The 22,307-nt window shown below is 52.6% G+C and overlaps 1 protein-coding gene across 1 annotated transcript in view; it reads right to left on the minus strand.

Annotated features, from left to right (window-relative positions):
* ADAMTS7 (ADAM metallopeptidase with thrombospondin type 1 motif 7) overlaps positions 1-19,028 on the minus strand; it is a 53,873-nt gene extending 34,845 nt beyond the window's left edge. The window contains exons 1-4 of the mRNA XM_050800037.1: positions 18,717-19,028; positions 7,227-7,582; positions 4,993-5,158; positions 3,658-3,854 (exon numbers count right to left, since the gene is read on the minus strand). Of these exons, the coding sequence (XP_050655994.1) occupies positions 3,658-3,854; positions 4,993-5,158; positions 7,227-7,582; positions 18,717-18,816 (819 nt within the window). The 5' untranslated portion in view covers positions 18,817-19,028. The remainder of the gene's footprint in view (positions 1-3,657; positions 3,855-4,992; positions 5,159-7,226; positions 7,583-18,716) is intronic.
* Positions 19,029-22,307: the final 3,279 nt, after the last annotated feature.

Genomic DNA, 22,307 nt, shown 5'->3' on the forward strand with positions numbered 1-22,307 from the left:
AGGTCTGAATCTAGCACAGGGAGAACACTGATAAATTGGGCTCTGTAGGTAGTGTTGGTAAAGAAAGGTGTGGCTGTCCTGAAGGTGGCTGTGGGTCAAATACTGCAGCAGCCAAAAAAATAGCCACAGCCAACCTTGAATGAGCCTAACATGTACAGTCCCTGTGCTGGGGGCTTAGCATGCATTATCTCATTTAATCTTCTTACTTCTAAGGTAGGCACAATTATCCTCATTTTACAAATGAAGTAGCTGAAGCTCAAAGAGAGGGTGAAGCTGGGCTCAGAACCCAGGTTTCGCTGCTTCAAAGCCCCTGCTTATTTCCTAAATTTGGGGAATGCTGCCTGCCTATTCTGTTGGGGATTCTCAATGCATATTTATTTTGAGGGCTCTGAGAAGTCCTGTAGTAAAGAAGTCTGTTTTACCTTTTTTTCCCTTTTGAGACGGGGTCTCACTTTGTCACCCAAGATGGAGTGCAGTTGCATGATCTCGGCTCACTGCAGCCCAGCTGCAGCCTCGACCTCCTGGGCTCAAGCAATCCTCCCACCTCAGCCCCTCAAGTACCTGGGACTACAGGCGTGCACCATCATGCCTGGCCTGTTTTACTTTTTTTAACCCTGTGTGGCCAAACTTACTCAACAGCAGCATCTTTTTTCACAGTACACTACTGGCATTCTTTGGAACACATTCCCTGAAATATTCCTTGGGAAATGCTACAATGAGACAGAGTCCCCAAGTGCAGGATCGTGCTCTTCCACATCCATCACTTTATCCCGGGTAGAGCGATGGCTCTCAACAAGTCAGTCTTAAATAAACATCTGATCCCGAGGGAACATCTGTTCCCCATCCTTCTGGCCCACCCTGTCTGCCCCTCTCCAGGGCAGATTAAGGGGCACAGGAGACAGAATGGGGCTTTGGAGGCAGACAGACCTGAGTTCCAGTCCCAGCTCTACCACTTACTAGCTGTGTGACCTTGAGCAAGCCCCTTGACCTCTCTGAATCTTTGTTCCCTCAACTCGAAAATGGGGATGAGGGCCGGGTACAGTGGCTCATGCCTGTAATCCCAGCACTTTGGGAGGATGAGCCAGGGAGAACAGCCTGGCCAATGTGGTGAAACTCCCTCTCTACTAAAAACACAAAAATTAGCAAGGCATAGTGGGGCACGCTTGTAATCCCAGCTACTCGGGAGACTGAGGCAGGAGAATCACTTGAACCCAGGAGGAGGAACTTGCAGTGAGCTGAGATCATGCCATTGCACTCCAGCCTGGGCGACAAGAGTGAAATTCCATCTCAAAATAAATAAATTAAATAAATAAATAAATAAATAAAATGGGGGTGAGGCTTAGGTGAGGTGTTGGGTGTTGAACATTGGACAAAAGGTAGACAGATATGCACAAGGCTCCAGCCCTAACCCACCAGGGCCTCAGCCCACAATACAGCCGTCCTCAGAGGCTGGCCACATGGGTTCCCATGTCCCTGCCATCCCTGCAGCCTCCTAGGGGGTCCAGCACTGTCAGGCTCAAAGGTGCCCCCAACCCCTGGTGGGTTAGGGCTGGAGCCTTGTGAATATCTGACCAATGCTGGGCTCACCAGCTCAGAAAAGCTTGATATTGTCAGAGCAGGTGAGTGTGAGAACCAGGCCCACCCTCTCCCCAGGGATGGGGCTCACCAAGTGAATGCGTGGGTCCTATGAGCCAGGGCAAGGCAGCCAGGAAGGGGCCAGGCCCTGGGGGGCAAAAACACCTGAATCCTGTCACCCAGGTTAAGTTATGGGGCACCTGTTGGGCTGGGTGGGTCTTTTTTTTTTGAGATGGAGTCTCGCTCTGTCACCCAGGCAGGAGTGCAGTGGCGCGATCTCAGCTCACTGCAACCTCTGCCTCCCAGGCTCAAGATCCTCTCACCTCAGCCTCCCAAGTGGCTAGGACTACAGGTGTGCACCACCACACCCAACTATTTTTTGTATTTTGGTAGAAATGGGGTTTCACCATGTTGGCCAGGCTGGTCTCCAACTCCTGACCTCAAGTGATCTGCCCACCTCAGCCTCCCAAGGTGCTGGGATTATAGCCGTGAACCACAACACCCGCTCAGGTGGGTCTTACTTTGCCCAGAATCTGGAGCACAGGGAACACTCAGAAAAGCGGGTGTGAAATGAACCCAGTTAATCATCAGTGGCTCCAGCCAGCCTCCTGGGTCTTTCAGGCTGAGCCCCCAAAGTGCTGAGAATGAGAAGGAGGGAACCTCAAGGCCTGAGAACTTGGCCTTGCCCCTTGCTCCACCCCTATAGCCCAGGGGCCAGGCCCTGCTGTCCAGCAATAGCCCTGCTGAACCCTGGCTGTTAGTGGCTTCCCTCCCTAGGCAGATGAGGCTTGATCTGGGCCTTCAAGGCCTCAAATGCCAGGCAGAAGGCTGTGACTTTTATTCCATATGGAACAGGGAGCCAATGAGGGTGTCCCAGTCAGGGAAGAACTGGCCCAGAGCTGCATTTGCTGATGAGAACTCAAGTAGTGGGGATGTGGTGGTCAGCACATAGAGAGAACAGCCCTGGACGCAGTCCCTTCCTCTCTCTGAGCCTCAGGTTTCACAGTGATAAACTAGGGGGCCAGACACTGGATGATCTCAGAGGGTACTTCCTTTAGGGTTGCAGGAGGTGTGGGGCTGGCAGGGGGAAGCAGCAGCATAGGATCCTGGCCCCAGGGCTCCTTTAGATGTCATCCTGTTCACAGCACACACCCTTACCTTGCCCCCAACCACCCAGCCCAGGAGAGAAACACGGTTATATGGTGGCCTGCCCACCAGGTGGCTGCTAAGAATGCCAGGAGCAGAGATCTTTCCTCCCAGGGGCTGCAGGAAGCAGCTTGAAGCCTGAGGCCTCCCACCTGCACCCACAGGGCAGGAGCAGGGAGTGGCGGCTCTGCAGTAGTCGGCTCCAGGAATCACCAGCTGCAATCAGCCACAGTTCCCCCGGTGGGACTTAGGACACCTGGGCTCCCATCTGGCTCTACCCTGCCTCGTTGTGTGACCTGGGCAAGTCACTTGTCCTCTCAAGGCCTCTGATACCTCATCCATCATATGGGGTCAAGAGCAGTTTGCCAACCCCACAAGGTACTGTCGTCATGCCCAGTTCACAGATGAGCAGGCTGAGACTCAGACAGGGCAAGTGATTTGCCCAAGGCTGCCAGCTAGTGACCACAGAACTGCACAGATCCTTCCAACTGTAATGTGTGCTGATATCTCAGGCAGGGCCTCAGGCAGAGTGTGGTCTGATCAGGCATTTCTGTGTTTCCAGCATCTAGCACAGGTCCTGACACAAAGGAAGGAGGTATCTGTGCAGGGAAGCATGAATGAACCAACTAGTCTATGAGCCCCGAGGCAGGCACAGAATTGTGGCTGCCTCAGTCTCCCGCTCCCGCTCCCCCTCCCGGTGGCGTGACACCCTGTGGTGTCCCCACAGCAGCCCTCTGTCCAGGCTCTCTCATGGTGACTTGCTGCCAAGACCCCCACCCCTTCCTGCCTCAGGAGCTTGGATACCCTTCTTCCTGCTCGGGGCCTGGACCTGGGTCTTGGGTCCAGCCTGCCAGCCTTCCTGCCCTGCACCCACTCTTTGCACCCCCATCCCCCAACACTATCCCCTCCACCCACTCCTGGCCCACACAGACTCACCATGTTCATGATGGTCAGCACATAGCTCTCAACCTGCGGCTGTCCGTGGTACTCCACCATTTTGGCATCAGCTACCACCAGGGTCTCCACCCACTTCTCTTTGCTGACCGACCGCTGGTGTAGACGCCTTAGCCGTGGCCGCTGCCACTGCTGCCGCTGCTCCCAACGCTCCCGTCGAGGCTCCAGCTCCGGGGACACTGGAGGTCCAGATGGGGTGGGGTTAGCTGCCAGCAGACTGGCCCAGGGCACATGTCTCCAGGGACTCTCCTCAGAGCTCTCTCTGGGGCACTGGGAACCACACTGAGATCAGAGGCCAGGGGCCTGAATTCTCCTCCTGGCTCTGCCCCAGATCTGTGCTGTGTGGCTCTGCCTGGTCACCTTCCTTCTCTCATCTTGAGATTCCCTAACTAAAAATAGGAATAAGTTGATCTGCCTCACAGGGGGACCTCAAAGGGCAAATGAAATGGTGGATATAAACACAGTAAATTACTGTGTCCATGGGAGGGGAACTCCTGGGCCTGACAAAGCTGGCAACTGAGCCCCTATCTCCCTGTGTCACTTCCTCCCCTCTTAGGGGGTTAGTACATCCCAACACAGGCTGACCTCACCCTCTAAACCCCAGCCTGAGGAAGCTGGCCAAGATCCAGCCCAGCTGGCCCTACTGGGCCTGCTCCCCTGACCCAGGCTGCTCCAGATCAGAAGAGGAAGCACATCTATGAAGCTGGGGAAACTGAGGCCAAGAAGCATGCTTCCCTGGATATGTGCTCCAGCAAATAGAGGACCAGAGCTGTGGGCAACTTGAGATTGGCATGCCAGCCAAACATTCCCCAAACCCTAGCAACCCTTAGCAGGCAGCTCCTCACCTGGACTGGCCAGCACTGCTGCTGCTCTGCAGAGGAGGCACTGGGTACCACACTCCAGGTCCCAGTAATAGAGGTAGTTATTCTAGGGTGGGAGCAGGGTGGCGGAGGGAGGGAGGTTCCTGACTAGTGGCCCTGTTGGAATTGGGCACTGGAGGAAGAATGGCTGGCAGAGCCAGGTGCCATAGGCTGTGGCGGGGAGGGAGCAGAGGGAGGTTGAGCCCCAAGGTGGGAGAAGGAGGTGAGACGGAGCGAAAGAGATCAGTCTGGGGGACTGACTGGGGCAGGCCTGAAAGGCAGAGGACACAGTCTTGTGGCACAATTAAGGGCACAGGCTATGGTGATGTATCCGTCTATCTGTGTCCCCTGGTCTAAGGGGCACTGGGCATGGGGATGTTAAGAGGGGCTTCTAGAAAGGCCCCTTCATGTCCCCAGGCCCAGCACCCACCCAAGAATTGGGAGCAGAAGAGCATACCTTGCACCCCACAGGTGCTTGGAGCACTGGAATCACCCCATTGTGCCAACCTCTCCGGGACCTGACGCTTGTACACCACATGGGGCTGGGCGTGGCCAGGCCGGGCCGGGGCACCATCCAGGGGCTCAATGAAGTAGTCCTCATTGGAGAGCTGGAACACACCTTTCTGGGGAAGAAGCACTAGGGTCACACAGGGAGGGCTGGCCCTCAGCTGTTCTTCCTGCATGTCCCAGAGACCCGTCCTGTCCAGCTGAGCCCCCACTGCCCATACCACCTGTGACTGCCCACGGACACTCTGCACTTTCATCCCACTGGGCCTTTGCACACTCTGTAGCCTCCACCTGGAAAGCCCATTTCACACACAGCCAAACCTTCAAAGTGAAGCTCAGAAGCCTCCGCCCCTGGGGATGCTGCCCCATACACCCACCCCATTAGGAGAGGGAAATGGGTCTGCATCCCAATCTGACAAAATGGTGTCTTCCAGAGTCTCAGACAGCTATCCTGAGCAGGGCAGCTTGTGTCCAGGCCTCCAGGCTATTCTCCATCTCCTCTGCATGCCAGCCATTTCCAGCACTGTGCTCCCTCCCAGCTGGCCAGGGCTTCTGACCTTCCCTCTATCTCCCTAAGGCAATGAATCACTCCAAAGCATCTACACCCACACCCGAGCAGAGGAGATGCCCATGGCCACCAGGACACCCTGTTCTCTGGGCCCAGGGCCGCCCAGAGAAGGGAAGCTGGCAGGAGTGTCTTGGACATGTCCGCCAGCATTCAGAATCCACAGAGGGGAGGGGCCCTGGGAAGCATCTTTGATGCCCACTACCTCCTGAGGAAGCTCAGGGCTCCAACAGGGAAGAAGGTCTTACGTGCCTCGGAGTTCCCCTCGTAGGCACCAATTCTGCCCCTTGGGTCACACAGGACCAGGGAGCCTGGAGGGAGGGCTGGAGAGTGCATCAGCTCTTGGGTCTGGAGACCTGGGTATGAATCCGGAGTCCCCCCCTCCCACCCACCACTCACTGAATGACTAGGTGACCCTGGGCAAGTTCCCCTCTGAGCCTGTTTCCTCATCTGTGAAATGGGAATGACGCTCCGTGTGCACAGCTGCTGCTCAGGCTCAACAACATCAACTGTACATTAAGGGACAGGCACAGGCTCCATAAATGAGAATACTGTGCAGGGCAGATGGGCCTTCAAAGGTCCAGTTGTTGTGCAGCTTATGTTGTGGGCTGCCCTGTCATTAGGCCCTGTGCAGCCACAGCCCATGGTTTTTGCCTGAGCAATCTAAGCTGAGGGCCTCCTGGGAACAGTGGTCGCTGAGAGTGTGCACACATCCCCTACTCCTCCCAAACCCCCACCCTCCAGAGCTGGGAGAATGGGGCTGGTCACCTGAACACGAACAGAAAGGGGCCCTGCCCCGCCTGGAGTGGAAGCTGCTCTAATCAGCCCCAGTCAGGGAGCCATTAGGGCTGCAGGCAGTAGCCAGCACCACCCTTCAGCCAGACGAAGCCAGGAAGCTGAGGCCTGCTTTTCCCGGAACGCTGATCGGGGCAGAGGGGCTGAAAGCGGTTCCTCACCACACCCTGCAGAATGGCTACAGGGTGAGGGGTGGCTTTCCTGGAGAAGAGCAGCCTAAAGGGACCTGTGAAGGAACAGTCATAACTGATGCCCCAGGGAAGAGAAGCCAATTGCTTTTTCGGTTACTTAGTCCAGTCAAAGAGAGTTTCTCAAAGTGGGATCTCTGGACCTGCATCTTCAATATTACCTGAGACGGTTTCAGAAATCCAAGTGTTTGGGCGCCACCCCAGACCTACCCTGCAAACATTCTGTTTAAACAGGGCCTGCAGGTGATTTGAGCTTATAGTAAATCTTTTTTTTTTTCTTCTTCTTCTTCTTCTTTTTTAGTGCCTAGGGTCTGGCTGTATCACCAGCTAAGCTCTATCATCACACCCTACATCCTTGAACTCCTGGGCTCAAGTGATCCTTTCGCCTCAGCCTCCCAAGTAGCTGGGACTACAGGTGCACCACCACCCGGCTTCACATTAAACTTTGAGAAGTGCTGTCCCAGAGATCAACGAGGCCTGCGTTGTCACTCCCCCTTTACAGGCGTGAATACCGAGGCTGGCAGAGGAAAAGTGCCCTGGGCAAAGCCACCAGACAAGTGCATGGCAAGACTGGAGCCAATCTCCACATCCCACCACCCGAGACTGCCCCAAGTATACATGTCCCAGCGCACTCACCAGGCCGTCGCAGGCGCTGATGGCCGCCAGGCCACCCTCGAGCTCGGGGTCCTGCACCTCGCCAAGCAGGTGGCAGGCGGGGGTGTGGGCCTGGATGTGCGCACGACCCAGGCCTCCGCGCCGCCGCGTCTCGCTCACAAAGCCGGGCGCCAGCAGGTGCTGATTGGCGGTCAGGTTGAAGCGCAGCTCGCGCCCGCGGTATTGCAGCTGGTAGAAGGCGGGCGCGTCTCGGCGCACAGACACATCCCGCTTGCGCAGTGCGCGGGGCCACAGCTCGTAGGACAGGAAGGAGCCCCCCGCGTCAACGCGAACCGGGTGCACGATGTCCAGTGCCGCCCGGCCCTCAGTTGCACGTCCTGCAGGGAGAGAACCACAAACGCCTAAGCCCAGGGCAGACCCGGGTTCTTGCTGGTGGCCAGAGACAAGAAGGAAGCGGCCAAGAGGGGGCTGCTGGAGTCAGAGTATCTGGATTCAAATCCTCCCTGGGCTATCTACTAACTTTGCCATTTCATCTTTCCGTGCCTCAGTTTCTCCATCTGGATCGTTGCAGTAACTTATTTTGTTGTTGTTGTTTGTGTTTGGGGTTTTTTGTTTGTTTGTTTGTTTTGAGACAATCTCGCTCTGTCGCCGGGGCTGGAGTGCGTGGTGCGATCTCGGCTCACTGCAACCTCCGCCTCCTGGGTTCAAGCGATTCTCCTGCCTCAGGAGTAGCTGGGACTACAGTCACACGCGACCACGCCCAGCTATTTTTTGTATTTTTAGTAGACACAGGATTTCACCATGTTGACCAGGCTGGTCTCAAGCTCCTGAACTCAGGCGATACGCTCTCTTCGGCCTCCCAAAGTGCTGGAATTACAGGCGCGAGCTACTGCGCGCCCGGCCTGGATTGCTGCGGTAACTTCTTTTTTTTTTTTTTTTTTTTTTGAGACGGAGTCTCGCTCTGCCGCCCAGGCTGGAGTGCAGTGGCCGGATCTCAGCTCACTGCAAGCTTAACAGGTCTCTCTGTTTCAACTATTGCCTACCCCAGGTGCCCCTCCCCTCGTGTTTTCAATATAGAAGCCAGAAAGATTCATTCAAAACCAGCGCAATCATGGTCTTACTCTGCTCAAAATCCTGCAATGGTGCCCATCTCATGGAGCAAAAGACAAAGTTCTGGCCTATACGAGGCCCTAGGCAAGGTAACCTCTCCAGTCTCATTTCCAGCTACACCGCCTTAGTTCCCTCCACTCCGCCCACTGGCCTCCTTGCAGTTCCTCCACAGGCCAGACATGCTCCTGCTTCAGGATTTTGCATTGATGTTCCCTACACCTGGAACACTCTTCTCTCTGTTTTCCACGTGGCTAAAGCACTCACTTTTGAGTTCTTGCTCAAATGTCTCCTTCTCAATGAGGCCTCCTCTAATGACTTTATTTTAAAATTGCAACTCCCTGGCTCTCCCTATCCCCCTTCCTTGCTTTGTTTTTCCCCATAGCACTTCTGACATACCATATCACTTAGCATTTTCAGTATTTTTTCTATTTATTTGTTTTCTCGCACCCCTCCCAATGTAGTCTAGGAAGGCAAGAATCTATATTCTTTGCACTTTTTTTTTTTTTTTTTTGAAATAGGGTCTTGCTCTGTCACCCAGACAGGAGTGCAGGTGTGCAATCATAACTCACTGCAGCCTCCAACTCCTGATCTTGAGCCATCCTCCCATCTCAGCCTCCCAAGTAGCAAGGGACTGGGACTACAGGTGGGTGCCACCACACTTGGCTAATTTTTTTTTATTTTTAATTTTTTTAATAGAGATGGGATCTCACTATGTTGCCCAGGCTGGTCTCAGACAAACTCCTGGGCTCAAGCAATCCTTCTACCTCAGCCTCCCATAGTGCTGGGATTACAGGTGTGAGGCATCAAGGCTGGCCCTGATTAATTTTTTTTTTTTTTTTTTTTTTTGGTAGAGATGGGAGTTTTGCTATGTTGCCCAGGCTGGTCTCAAACTCCAGGCCTCAACTGATCCTCCCACCTCAGCCTCCTAAATTGTTGGGATTACAGGTGTGAGCCACCACACTTGGCCCTTTATATTCTTTGTTGAAGATTTAAGTGTCAGAGGAAGTGTCCAGAACTTAGTCCTTTTTTGGTATTTGTTGAATACCAAAATTCTACTCTGTAGAATGCAGATAACCACAGCACTTACACTCTCGATGCTGTTGTGAGGATTAAACCTGGTGAGCTACTCCACATTTAGCAGTGCCTGAGCCACTGGTGGAATATGATGGCAATTATGATTGTTATGATTATTATTAGCCTGATGGATTGAAAAATGTGCTCTCAGGTGCGTGAGCATTCTGCAAATGTCTCCAGGCCTCCTGGAATGGGGAGACAGAGAAAGACCACCCCAGTGGGGCTCCCTGGCCCCTAACTGCCACTTACAGAGTAGCTCTGGTTTCTTTCTTTTATATACAAGAATTCATTTAAAGAAAGCTTCCAGGGATGGAAAAAATTGGCAGACCTCTGCTCAGGCCCTTGCCGTTTAAAAACCCCTCTCTGTTGCTCTGTCCTCTTGGATTTCCCAGTAAGGCCTGGATTCTTATCCCTTTTTGCCACAAACTCCTTCTCCTCAGAACAATGTTTTGAAATGCAGTAAATAAAATACACAGGAGTGGTTGGGCACAGTGGCTCACGCCTGTAATCCTAGTACTTTGGGAGGCCGAGGCAGGCGAATCACTTGAGGTCAGGAGTTTGAGACCAGCCTGGCCAACATAGTGAAACCCCGTCTCTACTAAAAATGCAAAAATTAGCCAGGCTTGGTGGCGCATGCCTGTAATCCCAGCTACTCAGGAGACTGAGACAGGAGAATTGCTTGAACCTGGGAGGTGAAGGTTGTAGTGAGCCGAGATCGCATCACTGCACTCCAGCCTGGGTGACAGAGTGAGACCCTGCCACAAAAAATAAATAAATAAAATAAAATACACAGAAGTACCAAGGAAATTGATTATCCTGAAATATAGTTATCCAAATAATTTAAGGCCAGGCATGGTTGTTCATACCTGTAATCCCAGAACTTTGGGAGAATGAGGTGGGAGGATCACTTGAGCCTAGGAGTTCAAGACCAACTGGGCAACATAATGGGACCTTGTTGCTACAAAAAAATATATATATATATTAGCCAGGCAAGGTGGTGCACACCTGTAGTCCCAGCTACTTGGAATGCTGAGGTGGGAGGCTCTCTTGAGCCCAGGAGGTCAAGGCTGCAGTGAGCCATGATGGTACCATTGTACTCCAGCCTGGGTGACAGAGTGAGACATTATCTAAAAAACAAAACATAACAAAACAAAAAATAATTTAAAAAGTAGGGTGTGGAATTAAACAAGATTTTGTGGCATATTTAACAACTATGGTTTTGTTTTTGTTTTTTTGTGTGTGTGACAAAGTCTCTCTCTGTCACCCAGGCTGTAGTGCAGTAGCTCAATCTTGGCTCAACACAACCTCTGCCTCCTAGGTTCAAGCAATACTTGTCCCTTAGCCTTTCAAGTAGCTGGGACTATAGGTACATGCCATTACACCTAGCAAGTTTTTTTATTTTTAGTAGAGACAGGGTTTTGCCATGTTGGCAAGGCTGGTCTTGAACTCCTGACCTTGAGTGATCCACTTACCTCAGCCTCCAAAAGTGCTGGGATTACAGGCATGAGCCACTATGCCGGGCAACTATGGAAATGTTGAAGTAGTGATGAACGTAAACCTTATTTCAAGATATGTGCAACAATCGTAATGAGATAGAAAAATATTTGGTTTGTTCTATTGGTAACAAAACCACAGGTGCTGTTGGGATTTGCTAATGATATTCATAATTGAGGGAAATGCTAAATTTCTTTGAGAGGTTACAAAAAGTAAATACGTAATATTTTCCCATTCAAGTTCATGGATCCCCTGAGTTCACAGTCCCTTAGGCTGTGAAGCCCAGGTTAGGACACCTGCAGTAAGGTGTCCAGACTGCTTCCTAGGTGAGAGAGCAAAGGGAGGCTCAGAGAGGTAGACAGGCTGGCCTAGAGCCACACAGTGACAGTAAGAATGACAGTGCTGAGACTGGAACTCAAGTCCCCCAAATGATTTCAGTCTCTTCAGTAACATTGCTCTATATTCTCAATACTCCAGCCCTTGCTGGGCCTCAGTTTCCCCATTGTTAATGTGAAAAAGTTGAATTAGATCACGTTTCTCAAGTCTCTTTGGCCACCAGGTCTAGTCTCAAAAGAAATCTCATGTGCTGGAGTTTGGGAGAGCCGGGCACCCATGCTTTCCTCCCCGGCCTTTTCCCTCTCTGCAGTTCCCAGGCTCTAAAGAGCACAGTTAGGAAACTTGGCAATCAGGAGTTTCTTGATTGGATTTATACCCAGCTCCCAGGATCCTGGCTGTTCACGACAATAGACTCTTCAGGCTCGCATGAATGCCTGAGTGCCCTGCTGACATCCCACCAGGGTTCCTTCTGCTGCTGCGCAGTCCAAAGCTCCATCCCAGCAGGCTACAGAAACCAAACCCGCCCTCCAGTCTGTCCTCTGCCAAACTGCATGTAGAGTGCCCTGCACATGCCAGTGCTGTGCCCCTGCTGAGAGCATCTCCCTCTGCTCCCAACCGCCCCAGCAGTGCCAGCCTCAAAGAGCCTTCTCTGAGAGTCAAGAGACTGGGTAGGCTGGGGCAACGTGCTGTGTGGCTCTGAGCTAATCTTCCCTGTCATTGAGCTTCAGCGGGCCACTAGTGCAAGGATTTTCCAGACCTCACAGATAAGTTTCTTAAAAAAGAGTCCCAGGTCCCATCCCAGACTCACTAAATCAGCATTTCCAGGAAACTAGGACTAGGGACTGGGAAGCTATGTTTTTACCAAGAGCCTCCAGGAACTGTGATCCTCAGGAAAGTTAGGAAATCCCCCACTGGGAGTGAACCTGACTGGTCATCACAGTACCTGGAGAGCTCTGAAAAACTGCAGATGCCAGGACCCAGCCCAGAGATTCTGGTTCCACAGATCCAGGGCTCTGGGGGCCTAGAATGTGTGTTTTCTGTATTTTTCTAGACCTTCCCAGGGATTCTGATCTAGCCAATTCAGAGGCTGGCATTCAGAAGCCACCGGACTGGAAGATTTAAGGAGACTTCTTGCTCTGACATCCTAATAAGGGCATATGGGACTACAACTCCTTAATCACAGCGTGCAGATTTGCTTGTGTTGATCAGTTATTGATTTTTTGGTTTGTTTTGGCTGACACAAATACTGAAAAACGTTTTAGTCAACTGCCAATGTTTAAGAATCACATGATCTTGGGGCTGGGCACAGTGGCTTTACGCCTGTAATCCCAGCACTTTGGGAGGCCGAGGCAGGCAGATCACGAGGTCAGGAGATCGAGACCATCCTGGCTAACATGGTGAAACCCCATCTCCACTAAAAATACAAAAAAATTAGCTGGGCATGGTGGCGGGTGCCTATAGTCCCAGCTACTCGGGAGGCTGAGGCAGGAGAATGGCGTGAACCCGGGAGGCGGAGCTTGTAGTGAGCTGAGATGGCGCCACTGCACTCCAGCCTGGGCTATAGAGTGAGACTCCGTCTCAAAAAAAAAAAAAAAAAAAAAAAAAATCACATGATCTTGTACAAAAATCTCAATTTTCAGCTTTTCTTGAAAAGTCTTATCATCCATCCATGTCAGGCTTAAATTTCTGCCTGGCAGAAGTGGCCAGGGTGGAGCAGTGAGTTCCCTTTAGGAAGGGCCTATGCTCCCCAGTCCTCAGTCCCCACCACTCCCTATTCATTCCCAGTACTGTGGCTGCAAGTAGGCTCCCTTTCCCATCATGCTTGTGTTTCCTTTCACTCAGTAAAGAACTGAGTCTCTAACAAAAGTGGGAAAACAAGAGATGGGCCAAGAGGCCCCACGTTTCAGGAAAAATCTGTCTCCCTGCCCACCTCGTTTGCTCATTTACATTACCTGCCTAGTCCATGGCATTTGGTATGTGACCCTTGGCTACTAACTGTGAGGGTGCACTAGGTGCTCCAAAGTCCAGGAAAGTGGATAAGACACCATCCTTGCCTTCAAATGGAGAAATGGCTGGATGCAGTGGCTCACACCTGTAATCGCAGTATTTTGGAAGACCGAGGAGGGCAGACTGCTTGAGCTCAAGAGTTGGAGACCAGACTAGGCAACATGGTGAAATCCTATCTCTACAAAAAATACAAAAATTAGCCAGGCGTGGTGTTGTATGCCTGTAGTCTCAGCTACTCCGGAGGCTAAGGTGGGAGGATCACTTGAGCCTGGGAGGCGGAGATTGCAGTGAGCAGAGACTGCACCACTGTACTCCAGCCTGGATGACAGAGCAAGACTCTGACTCCCCCCAAACACACACACACACACACACACACACACACACACACAAAAAAAAAAAAAAAAAAAAAAAAAAACAGAAAAATGGGTGTGGTAGATCCAAGACCCCCACTCTGGCACAGTGCTGACAAGGTCCAAGCAAGGGGAGGGGATGACACCTTATGAATGCATCAGAATGAAGAAAAGTTTCATCAAGGAGGATGCATTTGAGATGGCCCTTAACATATGTTAATTTAACAGTGAAGACAAGGAGGGCCTCTTGGTGGTAGGGGCACTGTGTGGTAAACCCTCAGAGAAGTGGGGGAAAAGCCAGAAGAATGGGCAACAAGAAGTTTAATCTTGGCCCAGGCATGTGTTTTGTAAAATGGAAGGCAATGGAGGGACAAAATAATGCATTATAGAGCATGGGCTTTGAAAGTAACAAGACCCCGGGCAGGCCCAAGTGGGCCACTTAATAGTTGTATAATCTGAGTCACTGCATGTCTCTGGGTTTGTTTCCTCATCTGCTTGGAAAATCCAGGCCAGAAAAACATGAGGAGGGGAGCCCAGGTCAAGGAGACGAAAATGACAGAGATAGGGAAGAACTGCTTCCCAGGTTCATTTCCAGTGGGGGATTTCCTAACTTTCCCAAGGTTCACAATTCGCGGAGACTACAATTCCAAGGCTCGTTTTGTTTTGTTTTGTTTTGTTGTTTTTTTGAGAGAGAGTTTTGTTCTTGTCCCCCAGGCTGGAGTACAATGCCATAATCTTGGCTCACTGCAACTTCCAGCTCTCAGGTTCAGCTCTCCTGCCTCAGCCTCCCAAGTAGCTGTAATTACAGGTGCTAGCCACCACGCCCAGCTAATTTTTTGTATTTTTAGTAGAGATGGGGTTTCGCCATGCTGGCCAGGCTGGTCTCAAACTCCTGACCTCAGGTGGTCCACCCGCCTCGGCCTCCCAAAGTACTGGGATTACAGGCATGAGCCACTATGCCCACCCTCCAAGATTTGTTTTAAGTGAGTATTAACATTGGTTCCCAGGGCAAGGACAATCCCAGCCAAGGCAGCTAAAGATGAGCTGAAGGTCAGGGGGCACTGATGCCAACTAGCTCTAAAGTTCTCAACTGGAGGAGCTCCATGACACTCTTTTAGGCAAGTTTTGTCCTCAAATGCATGTGGTTGGGGGATGGAAGCAGGTATGTAACTGAGGAATCAACCACTGGGGAGAAAGGCCCCAAAAGCTTTAAAAAAATAAAGTATCTCTGGGGAAGGACCCATGCCCCAAGGGATGTACAGTCCTGTTGAGAATACCTGCTCTAGATCCTAGGCAAATATTGCAAGACAGAAATTCCAGATGAGTTACAAAGAAGCATCCTATTAAGTTCAAAAATGTGGACAGGGCTAAGTAGAGCTATGCTGCAGGTAAAAAGCATTCGGATTAGTGAGCTCTAGAGCCAGACAGGCTGGGTTTGAATCCCAGCTCTGCTACCCATATCTGTGAGACCATGGGTAAATTACTCAACCACTCAGAATCTCAGTTTCTCCATCTGTAAAATGGGGATGATAATAATTACAGCTGCTCTCTTTGGTTGTGTAAGAATTAAATAAGTTAGCATGTAAGTGCTTACAACAATAGCTGGCACATAACAAATGTGAGCTAAGTTATAACTGAAAATTAGCAAGAGAACTTCTAACGTATACTTAGCTTTTTCTTTTAAAAACGTGTTGTTTTATCTGTTTGCCTAATGGCTTAAAAACAAACAAACCAAACCAAACCAAAACAGGTTTTTTTTCTTTTCTTTATTTCTTTTTCTTTCTTTCTCTTTCTCTCTTTCTCTCTCTCTCTTTCTCTCTTTCTTTTTTTTTTTTTTTTTTTTTTTTTTTGAGACAGGGTCTCACCCTGTCACCCAGGCTGGAGTGCAGTGATGCAATCATGGTTTACTGCAGCCTTGACCTCCTGGGCTCATGCAATCCTCCCACCTCAGCCTCCCAAGTAGCTGGGACCACAGGCGTGGACCACCAGGCCTGGATAATTTTTTAATTTTTTTGTAGAGATGGGGTCTCATTATGCTGCCCAAGCTAGTCTTGAATTCCTGGGCTCAAATGATCTGCCTACCTCAGCCTCCCAAAGTGCTGGAATTACAGGTGTGCATCACTGTGCCCGGTCTGAAACATCTTTTTCAATCAACAAGAAAAGAACAGACTTACAGGATGTTGCCACTTTTATTGCAATAATTTTTTTCTTGTTTTGTTTAGTTTTTGTTTGTTTGGTTTGTTGGTTGGTTTTTTATTTTGTTTTGTTTTGTTTTGAGACAGAGTCTCCCTGTGTCACCCAGGCTGGTATGCAGTCGTGCAATCTCGGCTCACTGCAACCTCTGCCTCCTGGGTTCAAGTGATTCTCATGCCTCAGCCTTCTGAGTCGCTGGGATGACAGGCATGCACCAGCATACCCAGCTAATTTTTGTATTTTAATAGAGACAGAGTTTCACCATGCTGGCCAGGCTGATTTTGAACTCCTGGCCTCAAGAGATCTGCCAGCCTCAGCCTCCCAAAGTGCTGGGATTACAGGCATAAGCCACTGCACCCCACCAGCATTAATTTTTTTTATAGTTAACTTGTATTGTTTTTCCATTAAAATATTTTCAAAGAGTGCAGGGGTAAGTTTAAAAATAAGTAACTTTCACTGTAGCCTACAGTTGACCACAGTAGAGATGTTGGTGGCTGAAACTAGCACCACCCAGTGCCAGCAAGCAGTAATTGCAGGTTCCAGTCTCAAATGGTCATGTGCTTGCATCAGAACTGAGCCTGCAGAGCTCAAGTGACAGTGGAATGGCAACAGGCGCCATTCAGGAGGACTGCCAGAGATTCATGGCCAAATCTATTCTGCCAAGTCAGGAGGTCTGTTCTGATTGGACCAAGCTCCTGCCACATTGGGTGTTAAAAACTTTTAATATCTCCCCTGGGTGACAGAACTGTCACTTTGGAGTTTCTATCAAAGAAATGCCAAGATGGTGTTTACCCTCACCTCCCTATCAAGAACCTGAGTTACAATCCAGCCCTTCAAATGACCCACAGCTCATGCCAAGAAGGAAAAATACCCAGCAGGGTGGGGGGTGGTATGTGAATGCCCTCCTCTGTGAGTCCTAATACGCACAGAAACACATGCACACAGGGTTCACATGTGCCATACAGCATGAGGAGGAGACATGGCTGGGCTCCAGCCTCAGAAACCCTAGCAGGTCCCTGGGTTAGTCACAAGTGGGGAAAAAGGATATGTTTTCCTAAAAGTGAGCCCAGGATGAGCCCTTTGGTCTCAAAGAAGGTAACATTCAGTAGGAGGAGGAGCCCCAGGCTTAGGTCCTGGGCTCCAAAGAAAATGACAAACAGGCCAGCAGCCTCAGAGTCACCAATCCCAAGGGAGTGCAGAACGGGGAGGACCCCATGCTCTATATCTATGGGAACACTAGAGACAGACTCCACCCTTGGAGTGTTTGTGCCCAGATTAGGTAGAGGAGAGTGCCTGGCCTGCCTCCACCCGCAAATAGCAGGTCCAGGTCATCTGGGGAGTCCTGGGTTGGCCTGGCAGATTAATAAAAATAATGACCACTACATTGTAGTCACTGTGTCCTGTACTGAGCAACTGACATATTCAGTATCTCATTTAATCCTCATAAGAATACCACCAGGTTGACCGTACCCAGCTCTTCGCACAGTTGCCAGGGGGCCTGGACCCAAGTCCTGAAGGAAGCATTTTCCTGCTCTCTCATTCCCATAGCCCGGTTCATCCTCCTCAGCCCCCAGTTCTGGACAGTGGAAAATACAGGCCTCATTCAGGAAGCTCAGGAGTCCAAACCCACAGGTCGCTCTACTCTGAGCCTGTCTGCCGGTCCATAAAAGACCTTTCCATCACTTGCTTTGCAGGGTTGTTGTGGAGATTATGAGAAATAACCCGTAAGGCTGGCACACAGTAGGTGCTCATTAAATGTTCGCTCCCTCTGCACTCTGCACATGGCTGCTAGACCAAATCTTCCCAAAACACTGCTTTCATCAGCAGCTCCCCTCATTGACTTCCCAAACCTCTGAGACCAAGAGTAAATGTCAGACTACTTTCTAGTCACAATCCCTCCAGTGGGGAGGTAGGTCGACTCCGTCCCAGCAAGTAACCCTACTCCAGTCCCCCGACTGATGCTCCCCAGGGGAGGCCCCCACTCCCTCCACGCCCTTACAGCCCATCCAGAATCCATCCATCCTTCCAGTCTCTCCAACCTCATGCCCCTCCTCTCCTACAAAGCCTGCCGATCGCCTCTATTGCAGGGCTCTCCCAACTATCCACCGCCTCCCCTAACTGGGAGCTCCCTGAGCACTGGGCCTGGGGTCTCCTACATACTCGGTTACTGAATTCCCAGGCCCGCTGCGCTGCGTTGGACGCGCCAGCAGCGCTGCCGCCCGGCAGGTCTCCGCCAAACAAGAGTCTGGACGCAGGCCAGAGGCTCATCGGAGGCCGGCCCGGCTGGGCGGGGAGAGTTTAACCCATGGCCGGGAAAAGAAGCTCCTGCTCCCGGTTCCACTCCCGGCGTCTTCACACTTGGGGGAGGGAGAGGCAGGAAGTGCAAGGACCGCGCAAGACCCGGTCCCCCAGGCCGCCAGGGACCGCGCCAGCAGCCCAGATGCGGTAGGCGGGAGCAGGCGGGGGGCGGGGGGGAGGGGCGGCGGGGACCCGCGGAGACCTGCGACCTGGCGCCCTCGCCGGCGGTGTCCCGGACAGCCCGCTTTCCAGGAAAGCCCCACTAAGGAGTGTGAGAAACCAAATCCTCAGTGGGTAAACTGCGCTCCATCCAGCCCACTCGGACGAGAGTTCTCCCAGGAGCGAGGCGCGTTGCTGCACCCGAGGTGGGGAAACCGGAGCCCGAAGAGCGGAAGGGGCTTATTGCAGGCAACAGACAGTGTCAGTAGCTGATCAAGGGCTGAGGAAATTTCCCCAGAGGCGCCGCTTCACTCCCCCGCCGGCCCGACCCCACCCCTGTCCCCTAATACCCTGGGAGCAGAAGACACGACCACCGCCAGGCAGAGCGGGGCCGGCGCGGGTACCACAAAGCTGAGGAGGGACTAAACCGAGACTTGGGGAGCGGGAAGGGGTGGCAGGGCTGGCTGGCCGGGGAGGGGCGGACACCCACCTGGTGCGGGTCCGGGGGCGCCGGGAACCAGAGCGCAGAGGAGCAGGAGGAGGGGGCGCAGCAACGGCGCGGGGCTGCGGGGACTCGGGCCCCCGGGCATGGCAGGGACCGGGCGGCCACCGGGTGACCCCGCGCGCACGCTCTCGTCCGTCCCGTCCGGTCGCTGCCTGGTCCCAGGTCCGGCTCAGGACATGCACGGCCCGCGTGCAGCTCCCGACTACCCGGCCCAGACTCCGGTCGGCTGTGCTCGGTCCGCGGGCAACAAAGGCTGCAGGGCCCGCCCCCTTGGCCGGCTGCAGAGGCAAAGAAAAGACAAGAGAGCGAGAAGGAGAGAAAGAAAGAAAGAAAGAAAGGGAGGGTGGGTGAGGGAGGGCGGCTGCCGGCCCCCGCCCCGCCCCTCGGGCTCCTTCCCCCGCCCCCGGCCCCGCCCCGTCCCGCCCCCACCGGCCCTGGCCTCTTCGGCCCCGCAGGCCGCGCTCCCCTCAAGGGCTGGCAGGGCCCGGCGCAGGCAGCGCCCCACGACGGATGTCCGCGCCCCTCGCCCCCCTGTCCCCAGCGCCCCCTGCCGGCGGAGCCCGGCCAGGCCTTCCCGACCCCGACCCGTTGAGGCTCCCCACAAAGAATCTGGAATTTCCAGAATTTCTGTGTTGTCCCTAAACTGGGCTCCAGGAGGTGCCCTTCGCTGTGTTCTCCGGGCCAAGTAGGGCAGCCTCTCAAAAGGGGACACGGGAGGCCTCCCGAGGGTCCAGGGTCACACAGAGGGGCAGCGGGGGCCCTGCTTCAAAGCTAGCTGCGGAGAGAGGCCTGGGCCCTCCCTGGATGGACAGCAGTTGCCCGCGCTAGGTGGGGCCCCGCAGTTCCTCGTCTCCTGACTCCTCTCCTAGTGTGTTTGCTTGAAGCAGAGCGCAGAGTTGAGTCCACAGGCAGGGGACCGCGGCTTCGCCCAGGCCAGCGCCCACAGACTTTCAACAGGGGCCCCCGGGGAGCCTGGAGCCCGGCCAACCCCAATCTCACATCCCAGGCCAGTCTCCGCCCCTAACACCGGCCATCTGTCCTTCGCAGCCCCAGCCTTGGCTCTGGCTTCAGGCTCCCCTTCCCCCTGTGCTCCCAGGAGCTTCCTCTCTCCCTTCTGCCGTCACTAAACATGGCCCTGCCCCGAGAATGCCAGTCTTGTCCTCAGGGAGGTTACGGTCAACTTCCTCCTTTTGTTTAGCCTTTGTGTGCCCCCTGCCCTCTGAGACCCGCACACCTCCTCATTGTCCAATCTCCTGGGTGCTTTCCTTCAATTCCTGCAAGCTCACTTCTGACTTCCTCTCCACCCTCAACCCTTCTGTCCTCTAGGGAATTCATGTAGCACAGGGTCACCTACGTCCTCCACCACATCTCCAATGACCTTCCACTCCACCTCAGCCATCAGGTCTCAGGGTCACAGCCTGGGCTGTGTCATCCCTCAGAACTGCTCCATCTCGGAAATCCGAAGACCAGGTGCCCTCCTCTCAGACCCAACCCTGCTATCCTTTCCACCTTTACAATCCCACTATGTATTGCTCTTCCTCCAGTCCCTTGATACCTTCCTCTTTGCCCCATCTACCAGCCCCTCCTGGCTTCACCTACTTCCCTCCCTAGCTATATCCACTGCTTGACTCCTGGCCCCTGCCCAACCACCTTCCATTTCTTCCCCACCGCTTACACCAGCTGGTCTTGCTGCTCAGTGACAGGAACAATTCAGACCACCACATCCATTGCACTGCATGCAATGAGACTTTGTAGCTGGCACCCACTCGCTTCTCCCTCCATCTGGACACAGTGAAACAGGTGCCCTCCAGCAGTCAGAGACAATGCTTCCACCAGGGCTCTGTGGCTCCCTCCCCTCCTGTCTCCTCAAGGGTCCTGCTCCAGGTGTCCCCCACTTTCCTCGGTCTCCTTGGGCTGGTGATCGTCAGTCTAAAAACATTCTTGTCTTCCTCCTATTAAAGATACCGATAATAGCTGGGCACAGTGGCACAGGCCTATAGTCCCAGTGACACTCAGGAGTCTGAGGAGGGAGGATCACTTGAACCCAGAAGTTCCAGGCCAGGCTGGGAGACATACTGAGACATTGTCTCTAGGGAAAAACAAACAAACAAAAAACAGGCAAGGTGCCTCACATCTACAATCTCAACACTTTGGGAGGCCAAGGTGGGAGGGTCACTTGAGCCCCGAGTTTGGGACCAGCCTGGGCAACATAGTGAAACACCGTCTCTACAAAAAAATTAAAAATTAGCCCAGCATGGTGGCGTATGCCTGTGGTCCCAGCTACTTGCGGGGCTGAGGTGGGAGGATCACTTGAGTTCAGGAGATTGAGGCTGGGCCGGGCCCAGCCCCGCCTGTGAGCAGTAGCCAAGATCACACCACTGCATTCCAGCCTGTGCAACGAAGTGAGGCCCTGTCTCAAAAAAGAAAAAAAAAGAAAAGAAAAGAAAAAAAAAGTACTGATAATACCCTTCCATGGACTGGATGTCCCTTCTAGTTCCCACCCCACATACCTGCTCCTTGTCTGAGTCAAACTTCTCCCTCAAGGTTGTCTAGATTCCCCCTTTTCCCGTTTGTACCTCAGGCTAAGCCTCTTGTCCATCCCCATCTTGGTGTCAAAGCCAAATTCCTTCTCCATCTTGACCTGCGCAGTGCATTCTAGAGATGCCCTCCCCATTCGCACGCCTCCACTCTGCCCTTATCACCTGGCACATATCTTCTTCACTCCATAAATATCAAGTATGCACTGCAGACCCAGGGCACTGGGGACACAGCTGTGAACAGATGGATAAGGTCTCTGTTCCCTGGAGCTCCTACTCTGGAGGAGGCCACGGACAGCAAGCAAATAGACAGATGGATAAACAATTCAGACCACCATATAAACAAGACCAGCTACAGAGAGGTGCTTTGAAGAAAATAAAACCAGAAGTGACTAGAGTCTACTTTCCATGGGGTGGTCAGGGAAGGCCTTCCTGAAAAGGTGACATTTAAGCTGTGATACCAGAATGACAAGAAGGAGCCAGTCATGTGAAGGTGAAAGGGAGAAGATGTGAGCCAGGCACGGGATGCATGCCTGTTGTCCTACCTGCTCAGGAGAGTGTGGAAGGAGGATCCCTTGAGCCCAGGAGATTGAGGCTGCAGTGAGCTCTGAACGCACTACTGCACTCCAACCTAGGTGAGAGAATGAGATCCTGTCTCTAGAAATAAAAATAAATGGTAAAAAGCTGGACACTGGCCAGGTGCAGTGTCTCACACCTGTAATCCCAGCACTTTGGGAGGCTGAAGAGGGCGGATCACTTGAGGTCAGGAGTTTGAGACCAGTCTGGCCAACATGGTGAAATCCCTTCTCTAATAAAAATACAAAATAATTAGCTGGGCATGGTGGTGGACAGATGCGCGTAATCCCAGCTACTCAGGAGGCTGAGGCAGGAGAATTGCTTGAACCTGGGAGGCAGAGGTTGCAGTGAGCCGAGATCATGCCACTGCACTCCAGCCAGCAACAGAGCGAGACTCAGTCTCAAAAAATGAAAAATAAATAAAAGATGGGCATAAACTTGATGTCCCTGAGACTTGTCCTTT

The sequence above is a fragment of the Macaca thibetana genome, chromosome 7, assembly GCF_024542745.1.
Source record: "Macaca thibetana thibetana isolate TM-01 chromosome 7, ASM2454274v1, whole genome shotgun sequence".
Lineage (NCBI taxonomy): Eukaryota > Metazoa > Chordata > Mammalia > Primates > Cercopithecidae > Macaca > Macaca thibetana.